This window comes from Kogia breviceps, chromosome 11, assembly GCF_026419965.1.
Source record: "Kogia breviceps isolate mKogBre1 chromosome 11, mKogBre1 haplotype 1, whole genome shotgun sequence".
Taxonomy (NCBI): Eukaryota; Metazoa; Chordata; class Mammalia; order Artiodactyla; family Physeteridae; genus Kogia; species Kogia breviceps.
The window spans coordinates 85,185,116-85,210,238 of record NC_081320.1 but is presented as its reverse complement, the minus strand read 5'-3'; the positions used below and the strand labels follow the sequence as shown (position 1 = coordinate 85,210,238).

The window sequence follows — 25,123 nt, the reverse complement described above, 5'->3', positions numbered from 1 at the left end:
TGGATGAAACCAGCTTGGTGAATTTTGTGAAGGAAGATTGTTTACTTCTGTTTAATTCGTTTTCTCACAGAAGTCAGAAGGTCATCCATCAGCTGATACGTGAAGGTGGACAGAGATTCAGAGGTTTGAAAAGAGAAGGGAAGAAGGGAAAATAGTATTTTATAAGTCACAATAATTCTAGTGTAAATTAGCACTCCAGGCATATTGACATCAGAAAGCAGGACCATAGGGGTCCCTCAAATCATATCACACACACATCAGTGCTCTACCCCACCTATAATAGGGTTGGCTCTGTCCCAGAAGCTCTTTGTCTGTGAATCCAGATAGAGTGAGGAGAGGCTGAGTCAGGAGATTTAGGTGGGGGACCCTGCCACCAAGTCAGTTAGTGCCAACAGGAGGGCTAGTTTTCAGGGAGATCAGCTCAGCTAAAGCAGAGGAATTCTTTCTGCTCTTGTAAGCCCCTCATCCCTGTATCAATTACACTTTTCTGTCATTTTCAAAAGATTTTAGCAACCAAGGAGCACACACCCTGAGCCTTGGCTGGTAAAAGAGGACACAAAAGAAGGCTGCTTCAAAGGAAGCCATCTGCCAGCAGGAATCATTCAGGATGAGGACCAAGAAAGGCACTCAAGAATTGTTCTATGTCTAAGAAGAGCATCTGCAATAAACTTCATCTTTGAGTCCAGTGTCTGTATGATAATTAAGAAATGACAATACTGTATATTGACAGTTATTGCAAATGTATTTCCTCCAGGAGTTAAATGTTGGCCTGAAGGATACAATAAAAATACTAATAGCTACCTTACTTAGCACCCATCTCAATTCACTTGCTCTATCCCTAAATTGTCAGGCACCCTTAAAATCCACACCCACATATTCTCCCCAGGTTTCTCCAACAGTCTTTAGAAAATTTAAAAATTCATTTTGATTACCCACGTGCTGATTCTGAGTCTGCAAAGTTACAAAAATTCATTTTGATTACCCACGTGCTGATTCTGAGTCTGCAAAGTTATAAAAATTCATTTTGATTACCCCTCTGGCTCATGTTGAGTCTGACTCCTAGTCACAGAACACTTAGTAGGACCTGGAGCATAGGAGGAGAGACTTGTTTCCCTTAGGCAAAAGGGGCACTAAAAATCAATTCTCGCTTCTACTTGTAGCCCTGGATCATACAGATAAATGGTAAGTTCTCTTTAGGATTAATTTACATGACGTAAATTTATATATATGTATAATTTTAACTAAAACCTGGGGTGGTGTCGGATTGGACGGTTGAAGGCCCGGCGGGTGAAGGCGCGTCGCGTGGAGGAGCCGGGGTGGCGGTGAGGCTGGGGGCGGGGCGGTTCCTTCCTCTCTAAGCTCCCTGTGGAGAGAGGTGTAGGGAAGAGGGGCTGGGGTCTTAAGCGTAGTGCTTTAATTTGTTTTTAGAGGAGCTCCCCTTCCCCTCCCAGAACAGTGAGTCGACATACCACCGGCCCCTGAGCGCCCCAAGCGCAGAGCCTGAGGTGGGGAGCAGAGGGCAGCCCAGGCCTTGCGACCACCCGCGGCAGCCCCTCGGCTGTGTGGCCTAGGTGGGCCCAGCCCCGGGCACACCCTGAGGCTTTGCCTGATTGGGTCCTTAAGGCCACGGGTCGGGGAGCCTCATCACCCCCTTTCTGAAACAGGTTCAGAGGCACCAAGGATTTATTTTTTGTTTGTTTTATTTACTGAGTCTACTAAGTAGCAGAGCAAGGATACACTGCTTTCTGAACTCGAAAGACCTCACTTTTTCAACTGTAATCGCCTATCTCAGTTTACTCTTTCTTCCTTCGGGGATTCTGTTATTTATGGCAGCCACGAAAATGTCCAACTATGATAAACATTTTGGGCCAGAACCTGAGTCAGTTGCTTTGATGGAGGTAAAATGTGGCATTTGGGGGCTGCCTTTGGGTGGTGGGACATAAATCCCTTGAAATTAGAATCTATTGTGTCTTCATCACAGTTGTTTTCCCCAGAACTAGAACAGTGCCTGGCATAGACTCGGCTCTCAAAGAATTCGCCGATGGAAATGGCCAGGGGTCGCACTTGGCCCAAGGTGGTTGTGGTGTTTCCCGTGGTCACTGCAGCGTCAGGACAGCAACGGAGCGGCTGTGGGTAAACAGCAGTCCCTGAGCTGCCCTGCGGGAGAGGCGGGGGAAGCCAGGTCTGGGCTTGCCAGTTAATTCTTGATACTCCAGGGTCTGGTAAAGCAATGATTTTCTCATAAAGTTTCATTATTTTAAAGACAGAAGCTCTTGGATATTTCCTCTATTTTACCCCTTTTACTGTGGTGGCAGTAAGAGTGGTGAGAGTGTGTGTGTGTGTGTACGTGCATGCACACAGAAAGATGAATTTCAAAAGTGCTGCTAGAAATCATTAACATCTTCCTTATATTTTCTGACAAAATCACCAAGAAGGAGCTATCAAAAACTATTTCCTTAAAGGAAGAAAAGGTGGTTCAGAAATCTGACATACAACCAATAGTGTGTATAACATTTGCTAATAATGTTAATAGGATGGCTAAAAAATGTGATTTCTCAAGATGATTGTCAGTGTATGTTTCTACTTCTTCAGATAAATTGATTTATTCTAAATTTGTGTTGTATTAGGAGAAAACATTTAATTGTTTTATATGATTTTTCAATTTCATCTTAAAATAAGTGTAAGAAGGCTTTATTTTAAAGCATGAATCTGTTTATATTATCAAGAGGGTTGTATTTTGGAGAAGACCCTAGTTAGCTGTTTGAATATCATTTTAGATTTCATGTGAAGCTGTTAAATATACCGGTAAAAATATAACTCTCCGTTTTGAGATTTCTCTTATTCACAGATTTGGTATTTGAGTTTGAGGTTTAGTTTATTTTGATGCATTTGTTGTGGCAGAACTGAAAGACGAGCCAGAGATTGAATAACATAGTTTGAAGAACCTGTATCACTTTATACTAGATAATTCTTTTAGGTAACAGAATTTCTCTTCCAGGTGCTGAATTTTTATTGCCTTTTCATTTGTCCCTACTTAGTTCTATAAGAGAAGAAGCTGGAAGATCAATTCATAGTGATCCAAATGAAAAGCCCTAAAGTAAGGATTTAAGTGCATCAGCTTTACCCAAGCTCATAATGGAAACAGCAAGTCCCTAGATGTAAGACCATCTTGGTCCTTGGCCAGGAGTTCCCAACTAATTGGCTCTGGACCCGTTGAACTAAATCAAACTTCTGTAGTTTTGACTTATTAATAAGTTTTAACTTATAAAGAGACCTAGCAGAAGTCAGGAAACTTCAAGGGCTTTTAAAACATACCTACAGACTGCCTATAAAGAGGCTTCATTTTATAGAGGATCCCTTTAATTAGTATGCTTTCTTGGTACTTTAAAAATAATCATGTGATGTAAGGGATTTGATTCAAAATCTGGGTGGGGGCAGGAGATTGAGTAGGGATTTGGATGAAATAAGATCGACTCTGAGTTGATCATTGTTGAACCTGGGTGATGGGTTCATGGAGAATTGTGTTTGAAAATTTCCGTAATAAAAAGTTACAAAATATGTTTTGAGGTACAGATGTTAGATTTACACTCAAACTGTTGGTAAAATACACTGAGTTTTGTCACTGGCTTGTTTCTTCAGGATCTAAATGCTAATATTTAATTCTGTAATTTTAGGCATTGGCTAGAGAAGACATTGATGAAGCTGTATACATGATATTATTTAGAGAAAATTATGTTGCGAAGGTGAGTTGGCTACAGAGGGTGGATTCCAAGTGTGTTCTAGGTAAGCAAGAGTGATACAGAGCAGTGTGGCCAAGAGGATGTTACCATGTCAAAGAGATTCATTTTTCTGGGAGAATGAATCTCCTCTGAATCACCCATTCATACTACATAGATCTGAGATTGTGCCAGCTCCTTGCAGAATCACTAAGAGGTTGGGAGTCCCAGATCTATCCTTAAGGGATCTGAGAGATTGTTCTAACTGCTCCCAGTCTTTGTCCTGGTACTGAATAGAAATTCTTTCCTAAAATTTACCTCTCTCTCATATGTTCCCACATCACAGTGGGAATATGTAAAGCCACGAGAGATGAATTAGTATTTAAGGATAATGACCAATCAGTACTGATCGTCACTATGGAATTAATACATTTAAGGAGGTTTTCATCTCAATGAGAGGGATTGAAATTTGGTGTATAATACGTTAACATTTGTACTGTGACTTATAATTTATAAAGGAAGTTTATATACTCATTTGAGCATCAAAAGAGGTAGATGGGTTTACCCTCCTTTATAAAAGAGTCAGAGAGGTGCTGATGCAAGTCTAGTGCTCTTTTTCTTCTACCACTTTTATCACAGTCTTTACTGATGATGAAGACTGGAGACATGGAATGGTGACCAGGGAATGCTTTGAATTCTTAAAAAGAAACAGGAGTTTTCTGAGTTAGGAGTGGTTTGGATGTGGTTTAATCTGGAGGCACAGTTGTGGTATAGAACTGTTCATGGGTTCTTTCTGCTCTGTGCTCTCAGGTTCTCTTTCTGGAATTTATACTGTTCTTCAAATATCTTATTCTATGACTTTGCAGCCTGAATGTGCTGAGAGCTTAGGAGTGGGAACAAGTGCCCACCCCCACTGCGTATTCAAATGAAAATAAATGGAAAACTTCTTAATAATTTGTTTTCCTTGTTTGTATCACTTCCTTAGAGATTGGATACATATTTTCAGCATCTGGATGTTTTTAAGGAAAGGAGAAAAGAGTTGTTACGTAAAAAATGGACTGAAAATGTTCCAAAGCCTCTTCAGCAGAGAATTTTGGAAAAAGTAATTTCATATAAAGGGTTAGAAAAAACAAAACAAGAGAATTCTGAATATTTATTAAAGCACACAAATAAAACGGTATGAGAATTTTTTTTTGGCAGCTTTAGAATCACTGGAGCATGGGGTTTTTATTTTTATTTATTTAATTTATTTATTTTGGCCATGCCACAAGACATGTAGTTTGTGGGATCTTAGTTTCCCAACTAGGGATGGAACCCGCGCCTCCTGCAGTGGAAGCGTGGAGTCTTCACCACTGGACCACCAGGGAAGTCCCATGAGTTTTTTATTTAATGAAGCATTATTTGAAAAGTTGGGTCAGCATTTTCATTTATGCAAAGAGTCTCAAATTTATTTTTGTATCTAAGATAGAATTCATGGAACTGTAATACAACCTACTGCATTTTTAAACCTGAAATTCCAGGTAGAGGGAGTAGAAGTGTTGATTTGAAACTAGATTTATCAGGAATGCTTTTAGGTAAATGTTAATAGAGTAACAGTGGCTTAAACCATAAGAACATTTATTGGTTAATAAGAAATAGAGGGATAGGTGGTCTCATGGTGGGTTCTGGCAGCATAACAATGTCATTAATTATCCAGGTATTTTCCTGTTGTTCTATTCTGCTATCTTGAATATTTTCACTTTATGCCCGTCACCCTCACATTTGGAAGCACATTTGGTTGCTTACAGCTCCAGGTATTAGGTCTGTGTTCAAGGCAGGAAGAAAGGGTGAGAAATGATGCCAAGGGGTCCTTTTCTTACACCTCATCTCATCCTTTGATCAGGAAGCAAAGAGAGTCCCCAGAAGCTCCTAGCAGATTTCCCCTCAGGTCTCATTGGCCATAACTGGGTCACACCCCAAGTCCTAGCTAAAAGCAGAGCCAGGAAAGAGTGTGTGCCTTTCCAATCTCTCTAATAGGTTGTGGGCAAAGGAGAAGCGGTTTCCATGGCTGTTGAGTTAGCCAACCATTAGGTGAGGGGATCACCAGTTTATACCCTCTGTTATTCAGTTTGGTTTTTACAAAACAAGAACAAAATTTTGGCTTCTTCTATGGAAGATTTTTCTATTTTAACTTCGAGATCAGGACACTCTTTTGACATTAAGGCCCACCTAAATTTCCAGGTATTTAGCAGAGATATAGAGAGTAGTTTGACTGGAATGTTAGAGCATTTAGTTATATTTACTGAGCAAAATTTCTGGATGTGTATGTTAACTACTTCTTCCTAAATGCCCTGAGACAGAGCTCAAGGTTGAATCCAGGTCACTTTGAAACCAAAGTGCAATATCTTACAAGTATGCCCGGAAATGTGATCACACAAGTGTAGGATGGGGAAGCCATGCCTTCGAAAAGCCATGTGTTGAAGTCCAAGTGATTTAAAATGCCAGTAAATTCAATGTTAGTCAGCCATGTGAGCTGGCTTCCAAGAAACCATCTGAGCTCTTAGACTGTATTGAGAGGCGGTGCTTCGAGTGGGAAGCATCAGGCCCAACCTGTCCACCTGGGGATAGTCACCAGTTACAGAACTTTTAGAAGAGGGTGGAGCTGGACAACACTTCACAGGAGGAAAAGTGGAAAGAAATACAACATATTTAGCCCAAGGCAGAGATGATACAAGGGGAAATGAAACCTTTAAGTACATATTGTAAAAGGCTGACATGTGGATGAAGAGTAGATGTGTTTTGTGTTGCTTCACGGGGAGAACTGGCAGTGATGAGGCAGACTTCAGCTCTGTCTTAAGGACAAGCTTTCTGGTGGTTAGAATGACCAAGAGAGTACCTGCCTAATGGAGCAGAAGGTTCTCAAACAAGGCTAGTGGACGACTTGAGACTAAAGCTGGATGATTACTTCTCCCAGAAGGTGGTGGACTCTCACTGCAATCTCAATTACTTCTGAGGTTTCTTCCAACCCTTTGAATCTATAATTGTATATAAGAAATGGAATAAAGTATTTGGCTTTTTTGAATCTTGCAAAAACATGTTTAAATGTAATGCTTTGTTCTTAAGTGTACTTTTTTTTTTTAAAGGAAATTATATTTGGAGACTTTTATGATCCTGAAGTATACAATCTCTTTTATATGATAAAAAAGGACTCAAATTATGGAAAGGTAAGTAAGTTTCTTATGTTTACCTATTTATTCTCAGAAGCTCTGGGGTTGGGGAAAACCTGGTCATTTTAGAAGTCTCATAGTTATTCTGCATTCATTTAAAAAAAATCACAAAAGCATTTCCTCTGAGTTTTAGATTAGGAACCCAAAGTAATTTCGACTACTTGGGAATTAACATTGTGAAAAAGGCACTTGCATGTGTGTGATGATTCATCCATTCATTCATTCATCCATCCACTCACATTCAGCAAACTGGAAGCCCAGGAGGTAGGGGAAGATAAGTGGACAGTGAATGTGACGAGAGTGTCACAGAACCAGTGCAGGGAGAGCTTTCTAGGGGAGGTGAAAGGAGGGATGCAAGAAAGGCCGCCCAGGGAGCCAGTAGTTGAACTTGTAATGAGTCTTCACATTTTAAACCGACAATATAGGCGTTAAAATTTTGAGATGTAGGTTTCAGGTATTTTACTCCTGTGTAGCAAAAGTGACCATCTGATAATACTATTCATTAAAAAAATGTGTGTGGCTCTGAAGGGAAAAGTGGTTTATTTTGCCTCTCCTGAAAACCAAGGCAGATCATGGTTGTGAAGATAGGAAGGTTCTTTTGGCTCTGGGGGACTCACTGTATTGTGTTAGTTAGTCATCATGCTGTCTCCTCATTCAGTGGATGTTGTCCTTGCAAACAGCATTGGGTCAAGGTCAAGTGTGTGGGGAAGTTAAGAAGGGAAAATAGTCCCTCTGTCCAAAGCCTATACTTGGTTGGGGGAGGATAAAATCACCTTCCTCCACGACCTCTGTAGCTGGTCCCTCACCCTCAGCACACTGATGTTCTCCTGCCCTGCGGTTCTCACGGGCCCTTAGAGACCAGTGGTCAGCCCCCAAGGGGGCGCTCTTCCTCCCAAGCCGGCTTAGGGCTCTGCCTTGTGCTCCTAAAGCACCCGAGCTGACGCCTCTCGTGACAAGGTGGTCGTTGTCTATGACTTGTCTGTTCTAGACTGAGAGATCCTCAAGGACAGGATCTTGCTGGGATGCAGCACGTGGTGGCATTAGCAGATATTTGTTGACTGATGCAGTGATACTGTAGAACTCTGAACAAGAGTATGTGTCTTCTCTTTGGGTGGCCCTTACTCCATTCAGCCACTTAAGGCTCAGTGAAATATCCTAGTGTGAGGCAGGTGGCACTTACGCTTCCCTTGCTGTGTATGACATTATTCCTGGGTCCTTATTCTCAGCCGAGTTGGTATAGAGTAAGGCCACACTCGAATGTTTCAGTCAGATTTAAAATGCTTAATACAAACGGTACTTGGGTCCTCAAAGAGTCATTTTCTCACAGGTTATGGCCCCACCGTTCTGTGATCCTCTGTTTAGAAGACAGCAAGAGTTGGATGAAGAGCAGACGGCTGTTTTTTAGTACAAGACGGGAACTTTGTGATCATGGGGCTTTGTCTCTAGAGACTTCAATTGTCAAGTGATTTCCTACTCCAAGAGTTACTAGAGTTGACTTTAAGAGTGTTGATTTAGATTTTTATCTTCCTGTAGGAAAACAATGTACCTTAAAAGAATTTAAAGAACTAGAGAAGGCCAGACAGTATGCCAGATTGCCCCAGCTGACTTTCAGTTTCCACAGAGTGTTTCCAAAAGAGCAGCCCAAAGCTTCTGCAAGGCCTGTGGGAAGCAAAACTCGTAGCAAATGCAGGTAGGTCTTTTTGCTGTGTCTATAGTTTTGCCTTTTACAGAATGTCATATAGTTGGAATCACACAGTATGTAGCCTTTTCAAGATTTTACTTTCATTCTTAAAGGCTGTTCTCACAGGATTAAGAATGTTAGGTTGGCAGACATTTTCTTTCAACATACATCCCCCGTCTTTTGCTCTTTCAATTGCCCATCCTACTGTTGTTCCTTTGAAGATAATTATCTTTTTCTCTGGATGCCTTTAAGATTTTCTCATTGTCTTTGATTTTAGTAGTTTTCCATGATGTTTCTAGATGCGGATTTCTTTTTATTTATCCTACTCAGGATTCATGGGTCTTTTGGTATCTGTAAAGTGATATCTTCAGTCAGTTCTGGGAAGTTGTCATTCATTTTCTCTTTGATTGTTACCTCTGCCATATTCTCTCTCTACGTTCTTTCTGGTACTCCAGTTAAACATATTTTAGATTTTCTCATTGTACTCCCTGTCTCTTACCGTTTCTTGTGTATTTCCCATCCTTTTTGTTGCCCCATATTTGATACTAGGTACTTTTACTAATTATCTCTTCAGTTGTGTCTAATAATCTGTTGTTAAACCTACCCACTGAGTTCTTATTTTCAATTGTTTTATTTTTATAGTTCTAGCATTTTATTTGGTTCTTTTTCAGATGGGTTTTGGGGAAGGCTGTCTATACTCAGGGCTCTGATTTGACTCCCCCCTCCCCAGGGTGGGGTGGTGTTCAGAACAAGGTTGACTACTCACTTTCCAGGACAGCACCAGGCCCTAGGAGGAAAGATCCACCAAAGGTATGCCGGGGGCATGGAGGAGTCAGTCCCTGCTACCTGATGTTGGCCAAAGCTCCCAGGGGACAAAGTAGCCAGAGATTGCCAGCTCATTCTGGAAGGGCTCTTTCCTCTCTGGAATTGTTTACACTGCTGTCCAAAGACTTTAAAATATGAATTTTGTGGGGCCGGGAGGAGATGAATTCTTTTTATTTTTCTCTAGTTTTTGCAGCAGGAGTGTCAGTCTGTGCAGACTTCTAAATTCTACAAAAAAAAAAAAAAAGAGAAAGAAAGAGAGAAAGAAAGAAAGAGAGAGAGAAAGAGAAAGAAAAAAAAGAAAAAGTCCTGTTGTGTTTTCTTGGTGTTTCCTTTTTATCCCCCCCATCCTGAGTTTTGCTGGAATGAACAACACTACTTTGTTCCTGTTTTCTTATGATTTGGAAGTTTTATGTTCTATTTCTGGTTTCATGGTTTCTTTATCGGTTTTAACAAATATTTGTTTTTGTTTTTGTTTTTGTTTTTCACATCTTTATTGGAGTATAATTGCTTTACAATGCTGTGTTAGTTTCTGCTTTATAACAAAGTGAATCATCTGTACATATACATATATCCCCATATCCCCTCCCTCTTGCGTCTCCCTCCCACCCCTCTAGGTGGTCACAGAGCACCAAGCTGATCTCCCTGTGCTATGTGGCTGCTTCCCACTAGCTATCTGTTTTACATTTGCTAGTGTGTAGATGTCCATACCACTCTCTCACTTCGTCCCAGCTTACCTTTCCCCCTCCCCGTGTCCTCAAGTCCATTCTCTATGTCTGCGTCTTTATTCCTGTCCTGCCCCTAGGTTCTTCAGAACCTTTTTTTTTTTTTTTAACATCTTTATTTGAGTATAACTGTTTTACAATAGTGTGTTAGTTTCTCTTTTACAACAAAGTGAATCAGTTATACATATACATATGTTCCCATAACTCTTCCCTCTTTTGTCACCCTCCCTCCCACCCTCCCTATCCCACCCCTCTAGGTGGTCACTAAGTACAGAGGTGAACTCCCTGTGCTATGCTGTAGCTTCCCACTAGCTATCTAATTTACATTTGGTAGTGTGTATATGTCCCTGCCACTCTCTCACATCGTCACAGCTTACCCTTCCCCCTCCCCATATCCTCAAGTCCATGCTCTAGTAGGTCTGTTAACAAATATTTTTATTTAAATGTCAATAATTATTTAACTCCCTATCCCCTAGCAAGATAAAGACTTTATATTGCTTTATTTCCTCATCTCCCTTCTCTGGCTCCTCAGCCTTTATAGACAGTCATAGCTCCTTAACTGGTATTCTGCCCTTGGGTCTGTCTCTTCTGATGGACTCTCTACCTCTCCACCTTTTTGAAGTGATCAACCCTCCCCAACAGAAAACCCTTCAGTAGCTTCCCATAACCCTTCCAATAATGTCCAGACTCAACATAGCACATAAGGTGCCCTCTAAGCCCTGCCACCTTTTCGGGCTTCTTCTAAAAAATCCCCACTCCCTAAAGAAAAGAAATATACTAAAGAACAGAAATATCTTGGTCAAGTCAGCACTTGAGAGGATTATCACACGATGATGTACCTCTACTCCCCCATTTGCCTCTTGCCTCTGCAGCGAGCCCCTTGAGGGAAGGGGCTGCTAACTTATCTTGGTGCTCCCAGCACTTAGCTGGAACATTGTAGATGATGAGTAAATGCTTGTGGGATGAATGAATGAATGAATGAAGGAGGGAAGGAAGGAATGGAGGAATGAAGGAGGAGGTGATTTCTCTAGATAGGCCTGGGCTTCCCAGGGCAGGAGTGGAGACAGCCCTGGGAAACATTCTGAGAGGACACTCCTGGAGGTACCTCAGGTGGCTGTTCAATAAAAGTAAGAAAAGGACTTAAGAGCAAGGTGGCTATGTTAGAGACAGTTTGATTACAAAAAGCAGAGTCCTTCTCAAGTTAAAAAAAAAGGCAAGGGGGCCTGGGTATGTTAGAAAGCATCAGTCTGTCATGGAAGCCACAGTCAGTGTCTCCGTCTGTTCAGGCTGCTATAACAGGATACGATACTGAGTGGCTTATAAATGACAGAAATATATTTCTCTCAGCTGTGGAGGCAAGGAAGTCCAAGATCAAGGTGCCGGCAGATTCAGTGTCTGGTAAGGGCCTGCTTTCTGTTTCACACTGTGGAAGGGGTGAGGGAACTCTCTTATGCCTGTTTTATAAGGTCACTAATCCCATTTATGAGGTCTCTGCCCTCATGACCTAATCACCTCCCAAACACCTCACCTCCTAATAACATCACATTGGGGGGTGTGTTTTAACATCTGAATTTTGGGGGGACACAAACATTCAGACCATAGCAGTCAGAAAGATAGCCAGGCCACTTGAGGGACCATGAGGCCGGTCCTTTCCTCTTTGGGACTATGTGGCCTTCGTCAAAGCTTCTCTTTGTGAACCTGCTTCCTTTCTCTTTCTCTGCTGTCTTGCGCATGTCCTGGAAAATGGATGCCCTGGTCCTGCCTTTCTGGTCTGAACCCTCTAAGGCTGCCTGGAGCCCCTCTGTCCCAATTACAACTCTAGGGACTGAGGCTCTAGGCCAGGTGCCTCAGCCACAGCCTGAGAAGGTCATATGACTTACTGCCTAAAAGTGGCATCAGCAGAGGTGTGGGTGGGGCAGACTGATTGATTGACGGCCACCAAGTGATGTTTTCTCAGTCTTTCTCTCTCTTTTTTTTTTTTTTTTTTTTTGCGGTACGCGGGCCTCTCACTGTTGTGGCCTCTCCCGTTGCGGAGCACAGGCTCCGGACGCACAGGCTCAGTGGCCATGGCTCACGGGCCTAGCTGCTCTGCGGCATGTGGGATCTTCCTGGACCGGGGCATGAACCCGTGTCCCCTGCATCAGCAGGCGGACTCTCAACCACTGCGCCACCAGGGAAGCCCTCAGTCTCTCTTTTTCATAAAGTGAGTATTTAGTTCATTAACTTAATTTTCAGACAGTTATTGAATGGTACAATTCTGTTTATACTGAGTTATGATAAATTTTTTCTACTTTTTTTTGCAGTCCTGAAAAGCTTGTCTGTGCAGAAGAGAAATATCTGCTTGATAAAGAGAAAACGACTGGTGACCTAAGTCAGACTCTTTTTGAAAAGGCAGTTTTATTCCTCGAAGCTTGGCCAGGAGAGTAAAAAGCATGAAAAGAAGAGTCTGGTGAGCAGAGCTCTGGGGGAAACAGTGCTGGGATGGCAGAGTTGTGTAACATCCGACAGATAGCAAGCAGAGTCCAGAATCCATTGACAAATCCCTTCCTCTCAGACAGATTCCAAGGGCAGAACAGGCAGTAGTAGCCAAAGAAGGGAGTGAGAAAGAGGAGGCAGAAGGAGGATTTATTTCATGCAGAAGTGGTGGGGGGTCTTCTGGGCTCAGTACTGCTGCATGGAAAGGCACCCTTTAGCAGGAGAGCCTTGGGTAAAGACACTCAGGAAGGAGATTGTGGGACCCCGGACCCCACTTCTGGGGGACAGATTGTGCCCTTCATAAGGTGAGGGAAAACCTGGCCAGAGGGGATCTTCCCTCCAAGATCTTCTCAGCTCTTTTTTTCTGAGTTTTTGCTCTCCTGCCATTATTTACTGCTTATTACATCCAAACCAGACCAAAAATTTTGTTCTCCATAGTTTGGTCACAATAGGTGGGAATCTTTTGAAATGAAATTTATACTAAAAAAAAAATTAGGGCAAAATGATAGTTTATATATATGAAAGGCCTTTATGTGCAGGAAATTTCCATGCACAGATTTCCTACCCAGAGCTCACACCCCGGTTGGCACAGCTGACAGCTCACGGTCTATTTCCCCTTCCGTCCTCTCTCCCACACCCTGTACCCTGAAGCCGGAGGGTTAGGACACTTCCAGGGTAGGCTTCGGGCACTTGGTAGGTAGCGGGTTCCTGCCACTCTGAGCAAACTGTAGATTTTTGCGTCTCTCCTTCACTCACCAGCCTGGCTCTTTCCCTCCACCACACACAAAGCGCGAGGGGCTGTCCTTCTCTCTAGCTTGAAAACCTTGTTAGATAGGTATTTTGTGACCCAACTCCTACCCAATCCTGTTTTTCTCCTGTCTGTCCAGAGAGAAACGGATGCCTCTTATGTGGTAAGTTACAACCTTTGAGCGTAATTCTATCTGAGAGCACGGGGAGCCAGCTCCTCAGTCAGGTTGGAACGTGACTGTGGTCAGCCAGGCCCTTACGGTAGGACAGCCTAACTGTTGCTCTCAAGAGATCAAAAAGTGGAGTGTGGGTTATGTACACTGGAAATTTATTTTTTGCTTCTGTACCAGAGCCGGTGGATCAGCAGGTTGGCAGGCTGTCCCTCTTTCATGCAGTCTTTCTGACTGGCTGAAGGAACGTTTCTCATCTCCAGCACCTGGCTGCCAATCTTGCCTCAGAAACTCATTCCTGTGAACCTCAAAAGGGAAGAGGTCATGGAGGAGGTCTGCCCTGGGGGTGTAGGTGGGCCCCCAGGACCAAGTCATAAGGCGGCCCCTAACTGCAGGGGGCAGGGGGTGCTGGGAAGAGCAGTCCCTGCTGCTCAGCACTGTGGCAGGGAGAGCTGGCGTCTCACGGACAGCTGGTCCTCTCTGCCACACCACAGAAAGTTAGTGCTGTGTGGAGTCCAGAGACACGGGAAGCCCTGTCTGAGAGGTGCAGACCCCAGAGAGAGTGAGGGTAAGGTGAGGGGAGGGCTGGCTGGGAAGCCGCCTGGAAGATGAGTGTCAGTTGGAATCAGCTGGGAAGTTCCTCCCTGTCCCGTGAGCCCCTCTTCCCCACCCTACACTCAGCTCTTCTGTCAATAGGTTTAGGAACCAGACGGCACAGACCCAGATCCTGGGTGGCTGGGGAAGGCCAGCAGAGGTGGGGGTCACAGCCCATGGAAAGAAGAGTGATGACAGCAGAGGTCCTGGGGCAGCACCCGGCCACGCCCGGAACTGCGCCCCATAAGGGGCCGTTTGTAACAAAGCTTTGCTGACCTTTACTTTGCAGTGTTTCTACAACAGTTAAAACGCTGCCAACATTTTTCCTCTCCAGAAGTGGAAAAACAGAAGAAAGAAATAGAAAGTAGAAGATCAGCAGTTTGCTTTGCTCAGTGCAGCTCAGCCTGACCAGCCAGACTTTCCCTAAACTGAGGAATATCCAAATAGTAAGTTACTGTTTATTGAGCTCTCCTTGTGAATCAGGAACTGCGTGAGGTACTGTGTATTCATTTAAAATATTTCCCAGCAAGGTAGTATTATCACCTCCTATTACACAAAGCTCAGAGGTTTGCTAACTCGCTCCAGGTCAGCAGCACGGTTTGAAAGTGGTGGTGTTCTCTATCCCACGTCCATTCCCTCTGGTGCCAAAGCACACGGTCATTCACCAGGGCACTCGATCTCCTCGAAGTCACTCAGACTTTGTGATGTTAGACTGCTCAGAATTTGGGTCCCCTTTCAGAGGGTGGAGCTGTCCCGCTTGCCCGCCTGGGCACCCTGATCCTGAAAAGCACAGGAGGGGCTTGCTGGGCCCTCCTCCAGCCACTCAGTCCTTCCCCCGGAGGGGTAGGTATTGTAAGGTAGTCCCTTCCTTGCCCTTCAGAAAATCAGCCTCCCGTTTTTGTCAGGAGAGAATGTGATTTCTTACGGAGCAGTGCCACGTTCCTCCATCAAAGGGGGTGACTGGACTTGCTGGAAGTACTGCCATTAACTATCCTCTGTAACTTCATAGTTGTCTGACTCACCTCTTGCAGGCTCCTCTGTCCTAAGTCCCACAAGAATGCTAACATATCTAGACATGGAGACATGGCACTAGCCACATTCATCCCAGTGAGGAAGTCCCACATTCCCAGGAAAGGATTATCCTATAGCTATGGTCACAGGTAACCCCAGAACTGGTTTTAAGCCTGCCTGACCCATCAGTGGCAGCTGTATGCTTTCAAAGTCAGCTGGTCAGAGGCAGACTTGTGAACATCAGCGCACGCCTGCCTCCATAACCAACACAGCTCAAGTCTCAGAACCCTGTAGAAGATCAGCAGTTTGCTTTGCTCAGTGCGGCTGAACCTGAGCAGCCAGACTTTCCCTAAACTGAGCAACATTCTTAATTGTCTGGGTTCAGATATTGAGGGTCTCTTCCTTTGACACTGGGGCGTATTTCTTTTAGGTCTGTGTTTTAGCCCATCAGTGCCCAGGATCAATACCTGGAATGATGGATTTTTTTTCCTTGAATATTCTGAATTGTTTTCCAGTTTTTCTTTGTCCAGTGATTATTTTTAGGCAGAAACAGAGACTATGGTGAGGGGACATTTGAATCCTTCCTTCTAGCTGCTAGAGAACCTGGAACACCTGCTCCCTGAGAAATCAGGACTTCTGCAGCCTGTGTGATTCCTTCCAAAAGGCAGATCTTTTTCCAGTTGTACTCACTAACCCAGGGATTTAGTGTGTAAGAAAGACCTTATTTTTATCAGTGTTCAAGACAGAGTTCACATTTCAAAATCCAGAGGCTGAGTAAACAGCTCTGAGAGGTGTGGATGTGTCTCTGGCAGCATGGGGGCAGGGGGAGGGAGACAGGTGCTTCTGGGGCTGGAGGGGCTGAGGGACCGCTGATGACCTTTAATACCTGTGCGTTTTCTTCATGGCTGAGTTACCCCTGAGCTGTCTGCTCAGCTAGGCAAACAGAGGCACCCAAAAGGGAACGCTCTAGCTCCCCCAGAGATCATCCATTCTAGCCATCAAAGAAACCAAGCCCCAGAAACAGGAGGTAAAGTGACCAGAGTCACAGAGCAAGTCAATGGCAGTCAGACGAGGCCCTGGGGTCTCCTGACTACTCCCCCGCCACATTCTGTCCTTGGTTTTTCTCACCGTTGCAGAAAGGAGACTTGGATTCATTACAAGCAGCCCCTGAAATTACCTTTTAAAAGCCTTTCACATAGAAAGTAAATCAGTCAGGCTTTGAAGTTACATTCATAAACATATTTTTATTCTCTTTCTGTACATATTGGCAATGATAAAGCTTAAAGATGCATGTCCTATGACATACGCAAAAACAAGGAATTTACATAAATAATTTATACATCAGAAAATTAACGTTGAAAAATATTTTCCGCATCATTAGAGTTCACAGTATTTAAAGTAAATCAAGCTTTCCCCCTTAGATTTCAAACTATATTGTCTCAGCAGAGAATGATAAAATCTAATCAGGAATAAAATGATCAAGTTTCTGTTTTTATTCAGTGCACAAGTGGACACTATTTCCGTAATCAGGCTGTTCCCACGCTGAGGCTGCAGCATTTCTTCCCAGTCCTTCACCTCCTGAGTGGCTGTGACCCGGCGGAGGTCACGTGGTGTGGAATGGTTACAGTGTCACCCAAACCACCCACAGTGGACACATTCAACCAAGTGGTAATTACGTCTGGTGGTCTGATGCCTCATTTCCACGTAATACTTTTTATAGCCCTGAAAATGGAAATCCTGGCATCTAAACACAGCCGAACATGTTAACACGAATACAAGGCACTGTGCTATGGGGTTTGGTTTATTTATAGGGAAGATCATGTTTGCATAGATTGCTAGCGATTTACTGTGCAATAAAATAGAGGCCCCAGCACGTGTGGCCTTGTGATGGATGAAGCGGCGTGACGCTCCGCCAGCTCAGGGGCAGCACCGGCTATCTTCTCCAGCCCCAGCCTAGTGGGCAGATCCCTAAGGCCCCTACAGGACAGTTTTTTGCTCAAAAAGCTGCAGGTCAAAGCGGACCCAGACCTCCCCGGTGGGGACCTCATGCAGCAGCAGTCGGCGGGTTGTAGGGCCTTTGCTCTCCTGTTCTGTTCGAATTTTTGCCACTGGAACTTCAGTGCGACCCAGGAAATCTGGTGAATAGACAAGTGAGAGTCAAAAGTCTTCTTTAAAAAACTGTTAAAAAACCATCACAGAAGGAGTGTCTGAAACAGGATTCATAAAACTTTCAAATTCAAAACAAGTAACTTCTTTTGGTTAATGGCTGTTGGATACTGTGAATGGATGGATGCATGGAGAACAAGATATTTGTGTGAGGGAAACTCAAACTGCTGGGAATCCAAGCCTCTTTGGTCAGGGAATGGCTCACCCATTCAGTAGGTGCCAGGAGCACACCATTTCCATTAGGTAAGCAGGGCTGACTGGGGTCAAAGACCTGAAACACACCTGAGGCCACCCCCCCTTTCCCCTGAGAAGGTACCCCACCTGCAGCCACTGAGAGCTGCTGAGGACCATGGCCTGTGTCACTGCCCTTAGGTGTCTTGGGGTGAAAACAAGGCTAAGCACCCTGCTTCCAGACCCCAGGTCCTAGACTGTGGGGGAAGCTTCATATCCTCGCCCCCACCCCCGCCCGAGTTATACTGTACCATCTGGTGAAAACTGGTCTCTGTCGAACATCGTAAGACACAGCACATCCTGATAAAGATCCTTAATAAAGAACTGGCAGTTAAAATTCCACTTGGGATTTAGTGTGTCCTGAAGGGTTCTGGTGGTGTAGCTCTGGGAGCCCATGCTGATTTCACAATATGGATTGCTCTTTCCTGAACAAAAACAAACCAATATACATGTGGCATGTGGCATGTGACAACAGGGCCTTCTTTGAGCAGACCAGGATCTAAACAGATGTTTCTCTACAGACCATGGCTGCAGGGGTCACTGCCTGAGGGTCTGCGTCTGCCTTGTGGTCTCTGTTCCCAGTGCTGACAGCGTCATAAACCTGGGGAGGGACTGACTGTAGGCTCGAACGCCAGGGCTCTCCCCATGAGCATGTGTCAGTGCAGCTTGCTTCCTGCTTTCTCCACTCAGAAGCACTGAGGAAGGAGGCATCGGTATTTATTGGGAAACTAGAGTGATAATAATATTGGTCCAATAACCATTTTAGTGGCACTGGAAATACTGACTTTTTAAAAGTGTCCCGTTATTCAATGTTCAGAAGAGTCATCAGCAAAGAGCAGGGTAGTTACCACACCAGTTGAATGAAAGAAGCATTTACCATTTGGTTTACAGGCTTTTAGTTCTGTAGCTTCAATGACATGCACCATCAGACGCCCGATGCCTGAAGACTTTTGAGAGCGAGCTACAAAAGAGGAAGACGAGTGATGTTAATTTCTTCTCTGAAAAGGCAGACAGCACAGTGATGAAGCTAAGCTGTAGATATTCACAGTCTTGTCTTTCTGACCAACCCCAGCACTCCCCAGCCTCACCTGCCACTGAACTGGGCCTGGCAGCATCTGGCTGCTCTGACTTTGCCCAGGCTGTGTCGCCTGCTAGGGTACCTCGCCACCATCTCTGCCCATCAGCATCCTACACATCCTTCACCGTGCAGGTCCAGTCTCACCTCCCGGATCCCTCCCCTCCTCTGTGCATCCCACAGCCTGCTGGGTCTGAACTTCTGTGTCAGTCCATCCCCTCTGTCAGGAGGGGCCATGGCAGAGCACAGATTGTTTATTCATCCTTGTATTAACCCCTCAACTGCCTAGCAAGTAGTAATAGTAATAACATCATCATACATTATATTCATTCAGCACTTAAAAGCAGCTAGCATTTATTGGATACTTACTTTGTGTTAGGCATGTGATCGACTTTTACATAAGTTATAATATTTACATTGCACATTTACAAGGTAGCTCTTTATAACTGCCATTGTCATACATGAGAAAACTGAGTCTTAGAAATGACTATAACATGCTTATGTCACAGCTTCTAAACGGCAAGGTCAAAACTTAAAACATCAGATACCAAAGTCCACTTTCTTTTTTTAGAATTTATTTTTAATTGTTATTATTTTTTGGCTGTGCTGCGTGGCATGTGGGATCTTAGTTCCCCAACCAGGGATTGAACCCATGCCCCCTGCAGTGGAAGTGGACTGGACCACCAGGGAAGTCCTCAAAGTCTACTTTCTTAACCACTCACCATAATTCCAATTACATGTAAACACTTTAGCTTATAAACTTTTACTTAAGACCTTATTCTATTTAAGGAGGTACTCAGAAACACTTTTAATATGGAGAGAAATGAGTTAGTGAACTCAGATTATCTTGGTAACTATAAAGTTAGTTAAGCAGGGTTTGCCCTTAGGGGTTTAAAAACTAAAAGAAAAGCTGCTTGGTGAGCTACTGACTTTCCAAAGCTCAGGGCAAGTAGAACCTTCTCTGTGAGAAGTGGCCCACCCCTCCTATGGGTCCACCCGCCCAGCAGGCACTTGCATTCAGTTCCCCTTGAAGGCAGGGCTGGGCCATATTCATTTTGTAGGCCCAGTTAAGCCTAGCACAGGGCCTGGCACAGAGTAAGTAATAAACGTCTAAAGAATGGAACACGTGGAAAGTGCATAAGATGTACAGATAATGGTGTTAAGCAAAACTAAGAAAAACTTTGATTTATCTTCGACCAATTAAGAGATCATTATATGCTTTCTGAAAAGATTCAATCATTGATTTTTCAATAGCATGCCTTTAAAGTACCATTAAAATAGGATTCAATTAGCAAAAGCCAATTTACATATACCTTTCAGGAGTATATAACAAAATAAGGGAAACCTGAATAAAAAAACATAAAGAGCTGCAACTCCAGCAGCCAGGAACCTAAGTGGGAGGACTGGTCAGGGAAGGGCCTGGTGGGAGACTGGAGGGTCTTAATAGGGCTGTGCCACCAGGAGAGGACAGGACTATGCAAATGGGGAAGAGAACCATGGAGAGAACATGCGGGACTCAGCAACTGTCTAGAGATGCGGGGGGATGGCGGTGGTCAGCACATTTCCAGCGTGCACCCAAGGACAATACTACCGTCCACTGAGATTCTCGGGAGGAGCTACTTCTCGGAGGAGGTTAATTAATCCCACGGGAGGAGTGGTGCGAGTGTTTCTGGAGAGCAGGGGCTGCAGGGACAGCAGGCCAGCCGTGACCACTGAAGCTGGGGTGACTGGGAGAGAGGCTCAGAACTCCCGGGGTATGGTGGGAGGAAGCAGAGCTAGGAAGGAGATGATGAAAGAAGATCTGATGGTAGAAGGACCCTCAGGGGTGTCATGGGGTCCAGGGGAGGGAGGGACCTCAATTTCCTGCTGTTGGGGAATGCGAGCCAAGTTGTTGGGGGTGGTCACTGACGTCGTGTGAGCAAGCCATTCGCACAGAGTGATGGGACAGCAAGCGGAGTGAAAGGCTCTGAGTGTGGGGTCCCTGGCTGGACCTGGAGGAGGGCTGGGGTAGAGGCTGGGTGGGGGAGGAGGAGCAGAGTGTGGATGAGCTGAGGGGAAACAGGCCGTAGAAGTGAAGTTTGATGGAGCAAAATGGACCAAGCAGAGGTGGGGCTGGTTATGCAAAGGACAGACCTCTCTTCCTGGAAACAGGAGTGAAGAGTGTGTGTGGGGAGGAGGGACAGAGACTTTGCCACAGAAAAGGGAGGTCTCGGCTCGCACTGGATGACCCCTGTCTATGTAGGGGGCAGTGCGGGGGGCTCAGGGAGGCCCCCAGGAGGTTTGAAACGGCTGTGGGAGGCCGAGCGGGCTCTGCTGAGCTCGCTCGCAGCAAATCTGGTCTTTCAGGCTGTCCCTGCTTATCCCCTCACAGCAGGAGCAGCAGCCTGTGCCCTGAAGCTGGGACCCCGCCCAGTGCCCAGGGCCCCCTGGTGGCTGGTTCCAACCCTCCCAGCCCCCCCCCCCCCCCACTACCTTGATAAGCCTTCTCCCGTTTCTTCTTTTCGGTGTCGATGTACTGCTCAGATGCCGCCTTGATCTTCTGGACCCAGGCCGTCCTGGAGGAGAAGCAGAGAGCGCCATCGGGCAGATGTCTCACACGTCTCACAGGTCCACCAGGAGCCCCAGAGCTCTGTGCTCGCTAACCTTGGCTTTGAGAAGTTCCCAATCATAGACTCCACAGTAATTCAACTGAAGGACTTGTTTGCTAATTGAGGATCAAGCTGAGAATTTCTAGAAAGTTCTTGACGGCACCAAGCACTTGTCAGGTGCTGGGCGCACAGAGATGGAAGATGCAATGGCAGCTCAGCACGACAAATGACAGGTTCTATTGCACAGAGAGCTGTGCACACAGAGGAGGAGGAGCTACACCCAAAGGACAGAGGACGCGTAGCTGGCCAGGCAGGGAGGCAAGAAGGCACCCATGCAGAGGGCGGTGGGGGAGGGCAGACAATCCGGCTGGAGTGCAGGGGTGGGACTGAGACCCAGAGGCACGGGACGGCCTCAGAGAGCAGGCGAAGGAGCACAGACTGTCCCTGAGGTATTGCAGTAGGAAGTGAGGTGTTGGCTGTCCCACGTCAGAAGATCCCGAGGAGAGGCTGGAAGCAGGGAAGTGTGTTAAAGGCGTTTACAGTAACCTGGCACGTCTAAACCAAGGCCTGCCAGTGGGACTGTGGTGGAGGGGGAATTAGTAGGGCGTGAGCACGGGCTGGAGGTGGGTTTATGGCGGAGGGAGAGGTCAGGCTTTCCCCTAGGCCTCAAGGCAGGTCACACGTGGTCAGGACTGACCTCTCGTTAATGTTGTCTGTTCGGAGGGTGTAGACCCGGTCAATGTGAGAAATGTGGAAGACAGGCTCATCGCTGGAAGGGTCTGTGGGCAGTTTCACCAACGCTTCATTCAGGAAAATGGGCTGAAAGAATTAGGGCCAAAACACAGGCTGTGAAATGGGTCAGAACACTCCACCCTCCTACATCCAGAGAACTGTCTGTTCTGAAGAGCCTTGTCGAGAAGTAGAGGGGTCTAGCTTCCAGAGCCCTTTACTTAGGAGAAAAGAAACTGCCTCTGTTTCATGAAAGTAAATATCTAGTGTAGATCAGATGTTACTAAAGTGGGGACAGGAGCTCCGAGTGTCTGTGACAGCTCACGCGACAGGGTCTCTCCTCCAGGCACTGACAATTGACCCTTGCGTCAGCCTTGGTTTTACAGAGAGACCCCATGCAGAATGTGGACGGAGGTGGGCTCGCACATTGTGCTTGCTGGGGAGGAAGCCGGAATCCAGCTAGTGGCTGTCAGCGGACAGGGAAGGCCCAGCCACACCAGGCTTCTTCCTTGGGAAGTGACAAAGGAAGCGTGAGCCGTCTGGAGGCAGATGCAGAGAGTCCCATGAGGATAGGAAAGGCTCAGGCTGTGAAGGAGGTCCTTAAAGTAAAGGAAACACCTCGTTGTGCTCTTGATGCTACTGCCAGGAATGTGACACTTACCATTTTATACATTTTGAATTGAGCGTTGGACTTAGAGCTGAAAAGTTTCTCGGAGCCCGAGGAAACAGCAAACTGCTTGACCATGTAGGTGAGAAGCAGGAAGTCATTGAAGAGGAACCCATGCAGCTCCTTGTTGCTCTTGGTCTTGTACAACTTTCCGCTGTGCAGGAGCTTGCGGGGCCCCAGGCAGTTGGTGAGGGAGTTGAAAACAAGTTGCTTAAAGAGAAAGAAACTGTCACTTCGTTAACTCCCAGCACCCCGGGTGAGGCCAGTGTCCTGGACCTGGTGCACAGTGGTTGAGAGTCTGCCTGCCAAGGCAGGGGACACGGGTTCGAGCCCTGGTCTGGGAGGATCCCACATGCCGCGGAGCAACTGGGCCCGTGAGCCACAACTACTGAGCCTGCACGTCTGGAGCCTGTGCTCCGCAACAAGAGAGGCCGCAACAGTGAGAGGCCCGCGCACCGCACCGCGATGAAGTTGCCACAACTAGAGAAAGCCCTTGCACAGAAACGAAGACCCAACACAGTCCAAAAAAAAAACACTGAATAAGCTTTGCATTCTCTTCTGTAACCGCAATGGAGTCTTTGGTGTTCTATAAGTTGAGTCTAAATGTTTAAGATTAGAAACAGATGCTTAAACAAAAGGGGGGGAGGTGCGGTAGATCTTCTAGGTGGGAATGTGGCTGTAATCATTCACTTTTACACAGAAGATCCTTACATTTATTTCTCTTCCAAGTTCAAACTGGCACAGTGAAAATAATTACTTTAAAAAACCACAGAATACTGATTCTACCGGCTGAATTCAAATAACTCAAAACATCTCTCTTTATGAGAGAGGAAGATGACAACCAAAGAATGGGCAGGATGGTGAGTCTGCATGGGCTGAGCTGAGAGGCACAGACCATCTATGCTAGGGGAAGGCAAGAACCCGGTTCCCCACCCAGAGGCTGCCTGGCGGCACCCACCCCAACCCCACAGGCCTCACCTCCGCGAGACCTTCACACTGCACGTGAGTCTGGATCCACTCCAGTCGGTCTGAATTTTCCTTCTCCCGAACTCCTTCATTAACTTGCGAGCAGAGCTCCTCTGCCCGCTCGAGGGCCAGCTTCAGAGAGGAGTGGTCTACGTGATTTTCTGGGGTGTTCTCCAGAATCTGGAAGAGAGGGGGCTGCATCATGTGGGATGTCTTAGTCTTCCACCTGCCCTGCCAGCCAGGTGCTGGGCGCTGGAAATACAATAGTGGGCGAGACAGTCCTTTATCCCTGAGAGGCTCAGGGCTCCCGAGTTCTCGGGGAGACAGGTGACTCAGTGACAAGAGGGTGGGCCAAGCGCTACATAGACCAAGTGCCCTGTGGGTCTCTGGTGGCCCTCTAGCTGGGTCTGGGGATAGGCTGTATGTGTAAGGGTGCCTCCCTACTTCCCCCAGTAACTTAAGCCATGTGCCTTTAGGGTGAACCCTCCAGTATAAACTGACTGCACCTTTGATAAGTATGTTAACTTCCTGAATAGAAACATTTCATTACATTTTTTGGGTCATTGATCCTTCTGAGGAATCTGCTGAAAGCAATGAATCCCCTGCCACGGAAAAAAACCAATAAAACCATGTTGTCAGCATGTAGGAAAATACATTCATTTCACTGGGAAGTGACTTCACACTAATGTTCCAAAGGTAAAGAGATAGAGAATGCAAATTTGTGTGGTCCCTCTGGAAATCAGCAGGCCCATCAGTAGACGACTCCTGTGCTTCATTTACAGTTCCAAAACGTGAAACAGCTCTGAGAGTCTAAAGCTTTTTTCATTACTCATTTAGTGGCAAAACTTGACCTAACCTGAAGAGATGAACTTTTAAAGTCTACTGATAGTGATTATTCATGAATCTCTCTGTAGGACTATTAATGTGTTGCTTATCGGTGCTGCCCAGGCTTTGTTGGGGTGTCGTGTAATATACAGCATTCTAATTACATTCTGAATTCTGAAATACATCTGGCCGCAAATATTTCAGGTAAGGGACTGTGGATTAATGTATATTAACGGGTCCATTTGGTATCAGAACTGTGACATTAGCTCTGTAACATAAGGTGTATATTGAGTTAACATGGCTTACATACCAGAGATCAGGCATAATCAATAAAAGCAACAGTCTTATATTATTTCTACTGTTTTTCTTTGTAAGATGATTAAAGTTACCTCAATGATTACCTGTGGAATAATCTTTTGAAAGTCTGCCTTCTCCTTAGAAGGCAGATCAGCTCGAGAGGCCAACACTGTTTGTGTCAAAAAGATGAATGGAATTTTAGAGGAACTGTGCAGTCAGCCAGCTGAGGTAGGATACAGCCAGGGAACAATGATGAGCTGTCTAGGACACTGAGTTGGAGACTGCTGGGACGTCTGGTTACATATTCAGTTGGTGGATGAATTCAGATCTCAGCAGGAAGACTGGACCCCAAGGTCATACTAACTGTGGACTCCTGCCACAGCTGGAGACCTAGAGGGCATTGCCCTGCCTAGACAACATACACTCGTGACC

At 45.5% G+C, this 25,123-nt stretch overlaps 3 protein-coding genes across 24 annotated transcripts in view; 2 read left to right on the top strand and 1 right to left on the bottom strand.

Annotated features, from left to right (window-relative positions):
- The window catches only part of LOC131765531 (protein FAM228B), a 33,463-nt gene extending 26,609 nt beyond the window's left edge, over nt 1–6,854 (top strand). For 3 of the 8 annotated variants that reach the window (XR_010835622.1, XM_067008029.1, XM_067008025.1), the window contains one exon: nt 504–1,808. Coding sequence is in view for 5 of the 8 variants with exons in the window: in XM_067008029.1 (XP_066864130.1) it covers nt 504–510 (7 nt within the window). In the remaining 3 variants the exon portion in view is untranslated. Of the gene's footprint in view, nt 1–503; nt 1,809–3,038; nt 3,347–3,674; nt 3,762–6,838 lie in introns of those variants that run through there. The other 5 variants (XR_010835620.1, XM_067008027.1, XM_067008024.1 and 2 more) reach the window with 5 other exon arrangements.
- Nucleotides 6,855–7,561: 707 nt separating this feature from the next.
- Nucleotides 7,562–13,554, top strand: FAM228A (family with sequence similarity 228 member A). The gene is given in 8 exon segments (XM_067006929.1): nt 7,562–7,619; nt 8,456–8,612; nt 9,275–9,413; nt 11,437–11,548; nt 12,191–12,353; nt 12,454–12,538; nt 12,540–12,599; nt 13,513–13,554. Coding segments are annotated over 8 exon segments (816 nt in total).
- Nucleotides 13,555–16,367: 2,813 nt separating this feature from the next.
- ITSN2 (intersectin 2) overlaps nt 16,368–25,123 on the bottom strand; it is a 145,409-nt gene continuing 136,653 nt past the window's right edge. For 11 of the 15 annotated variants that reach the window (XM_067008009.1, XM_067008011.1, XM_067008013.1 and 8 more), the window contains 7 exons: nt 23,582–23,749; nt 22,598–22,813; nt 21,905–22,026; nt 21,092–21,174; nt 18,422–18,505; nt 17,796–17,969; nt 16,368–17,282 (listed from right to left, as the gene is read on the bottom strand). In XM_067008009.1, coding sequence (XP_066864110.1) covers nt 17,125–17,282; nt 17,796–17,969; nt 18,422–18,505; nt 21,092–21,174; nt 21,905–22,026; nt 22,598–22,813; nt 23,582–23,749 — 1,005 coding nt within the window. In that variant the 3' untranslated portion in view covers nt 16,368–17,124. Of the gene's footprint in view, nt 17,283–17,795; nt 17,970–18,421; nt 18,506–21,091; nt 21,715–21,904; nt 22,027–22,597; nt 22,830–23,581; nt 23,750–25,123 lie in introns of those variants that run through there. The other 4 variants (XM_067008018.1, XM_067008015.1, XM_067008017.1 and 1 more) reach the window with 4 other exon arrangements.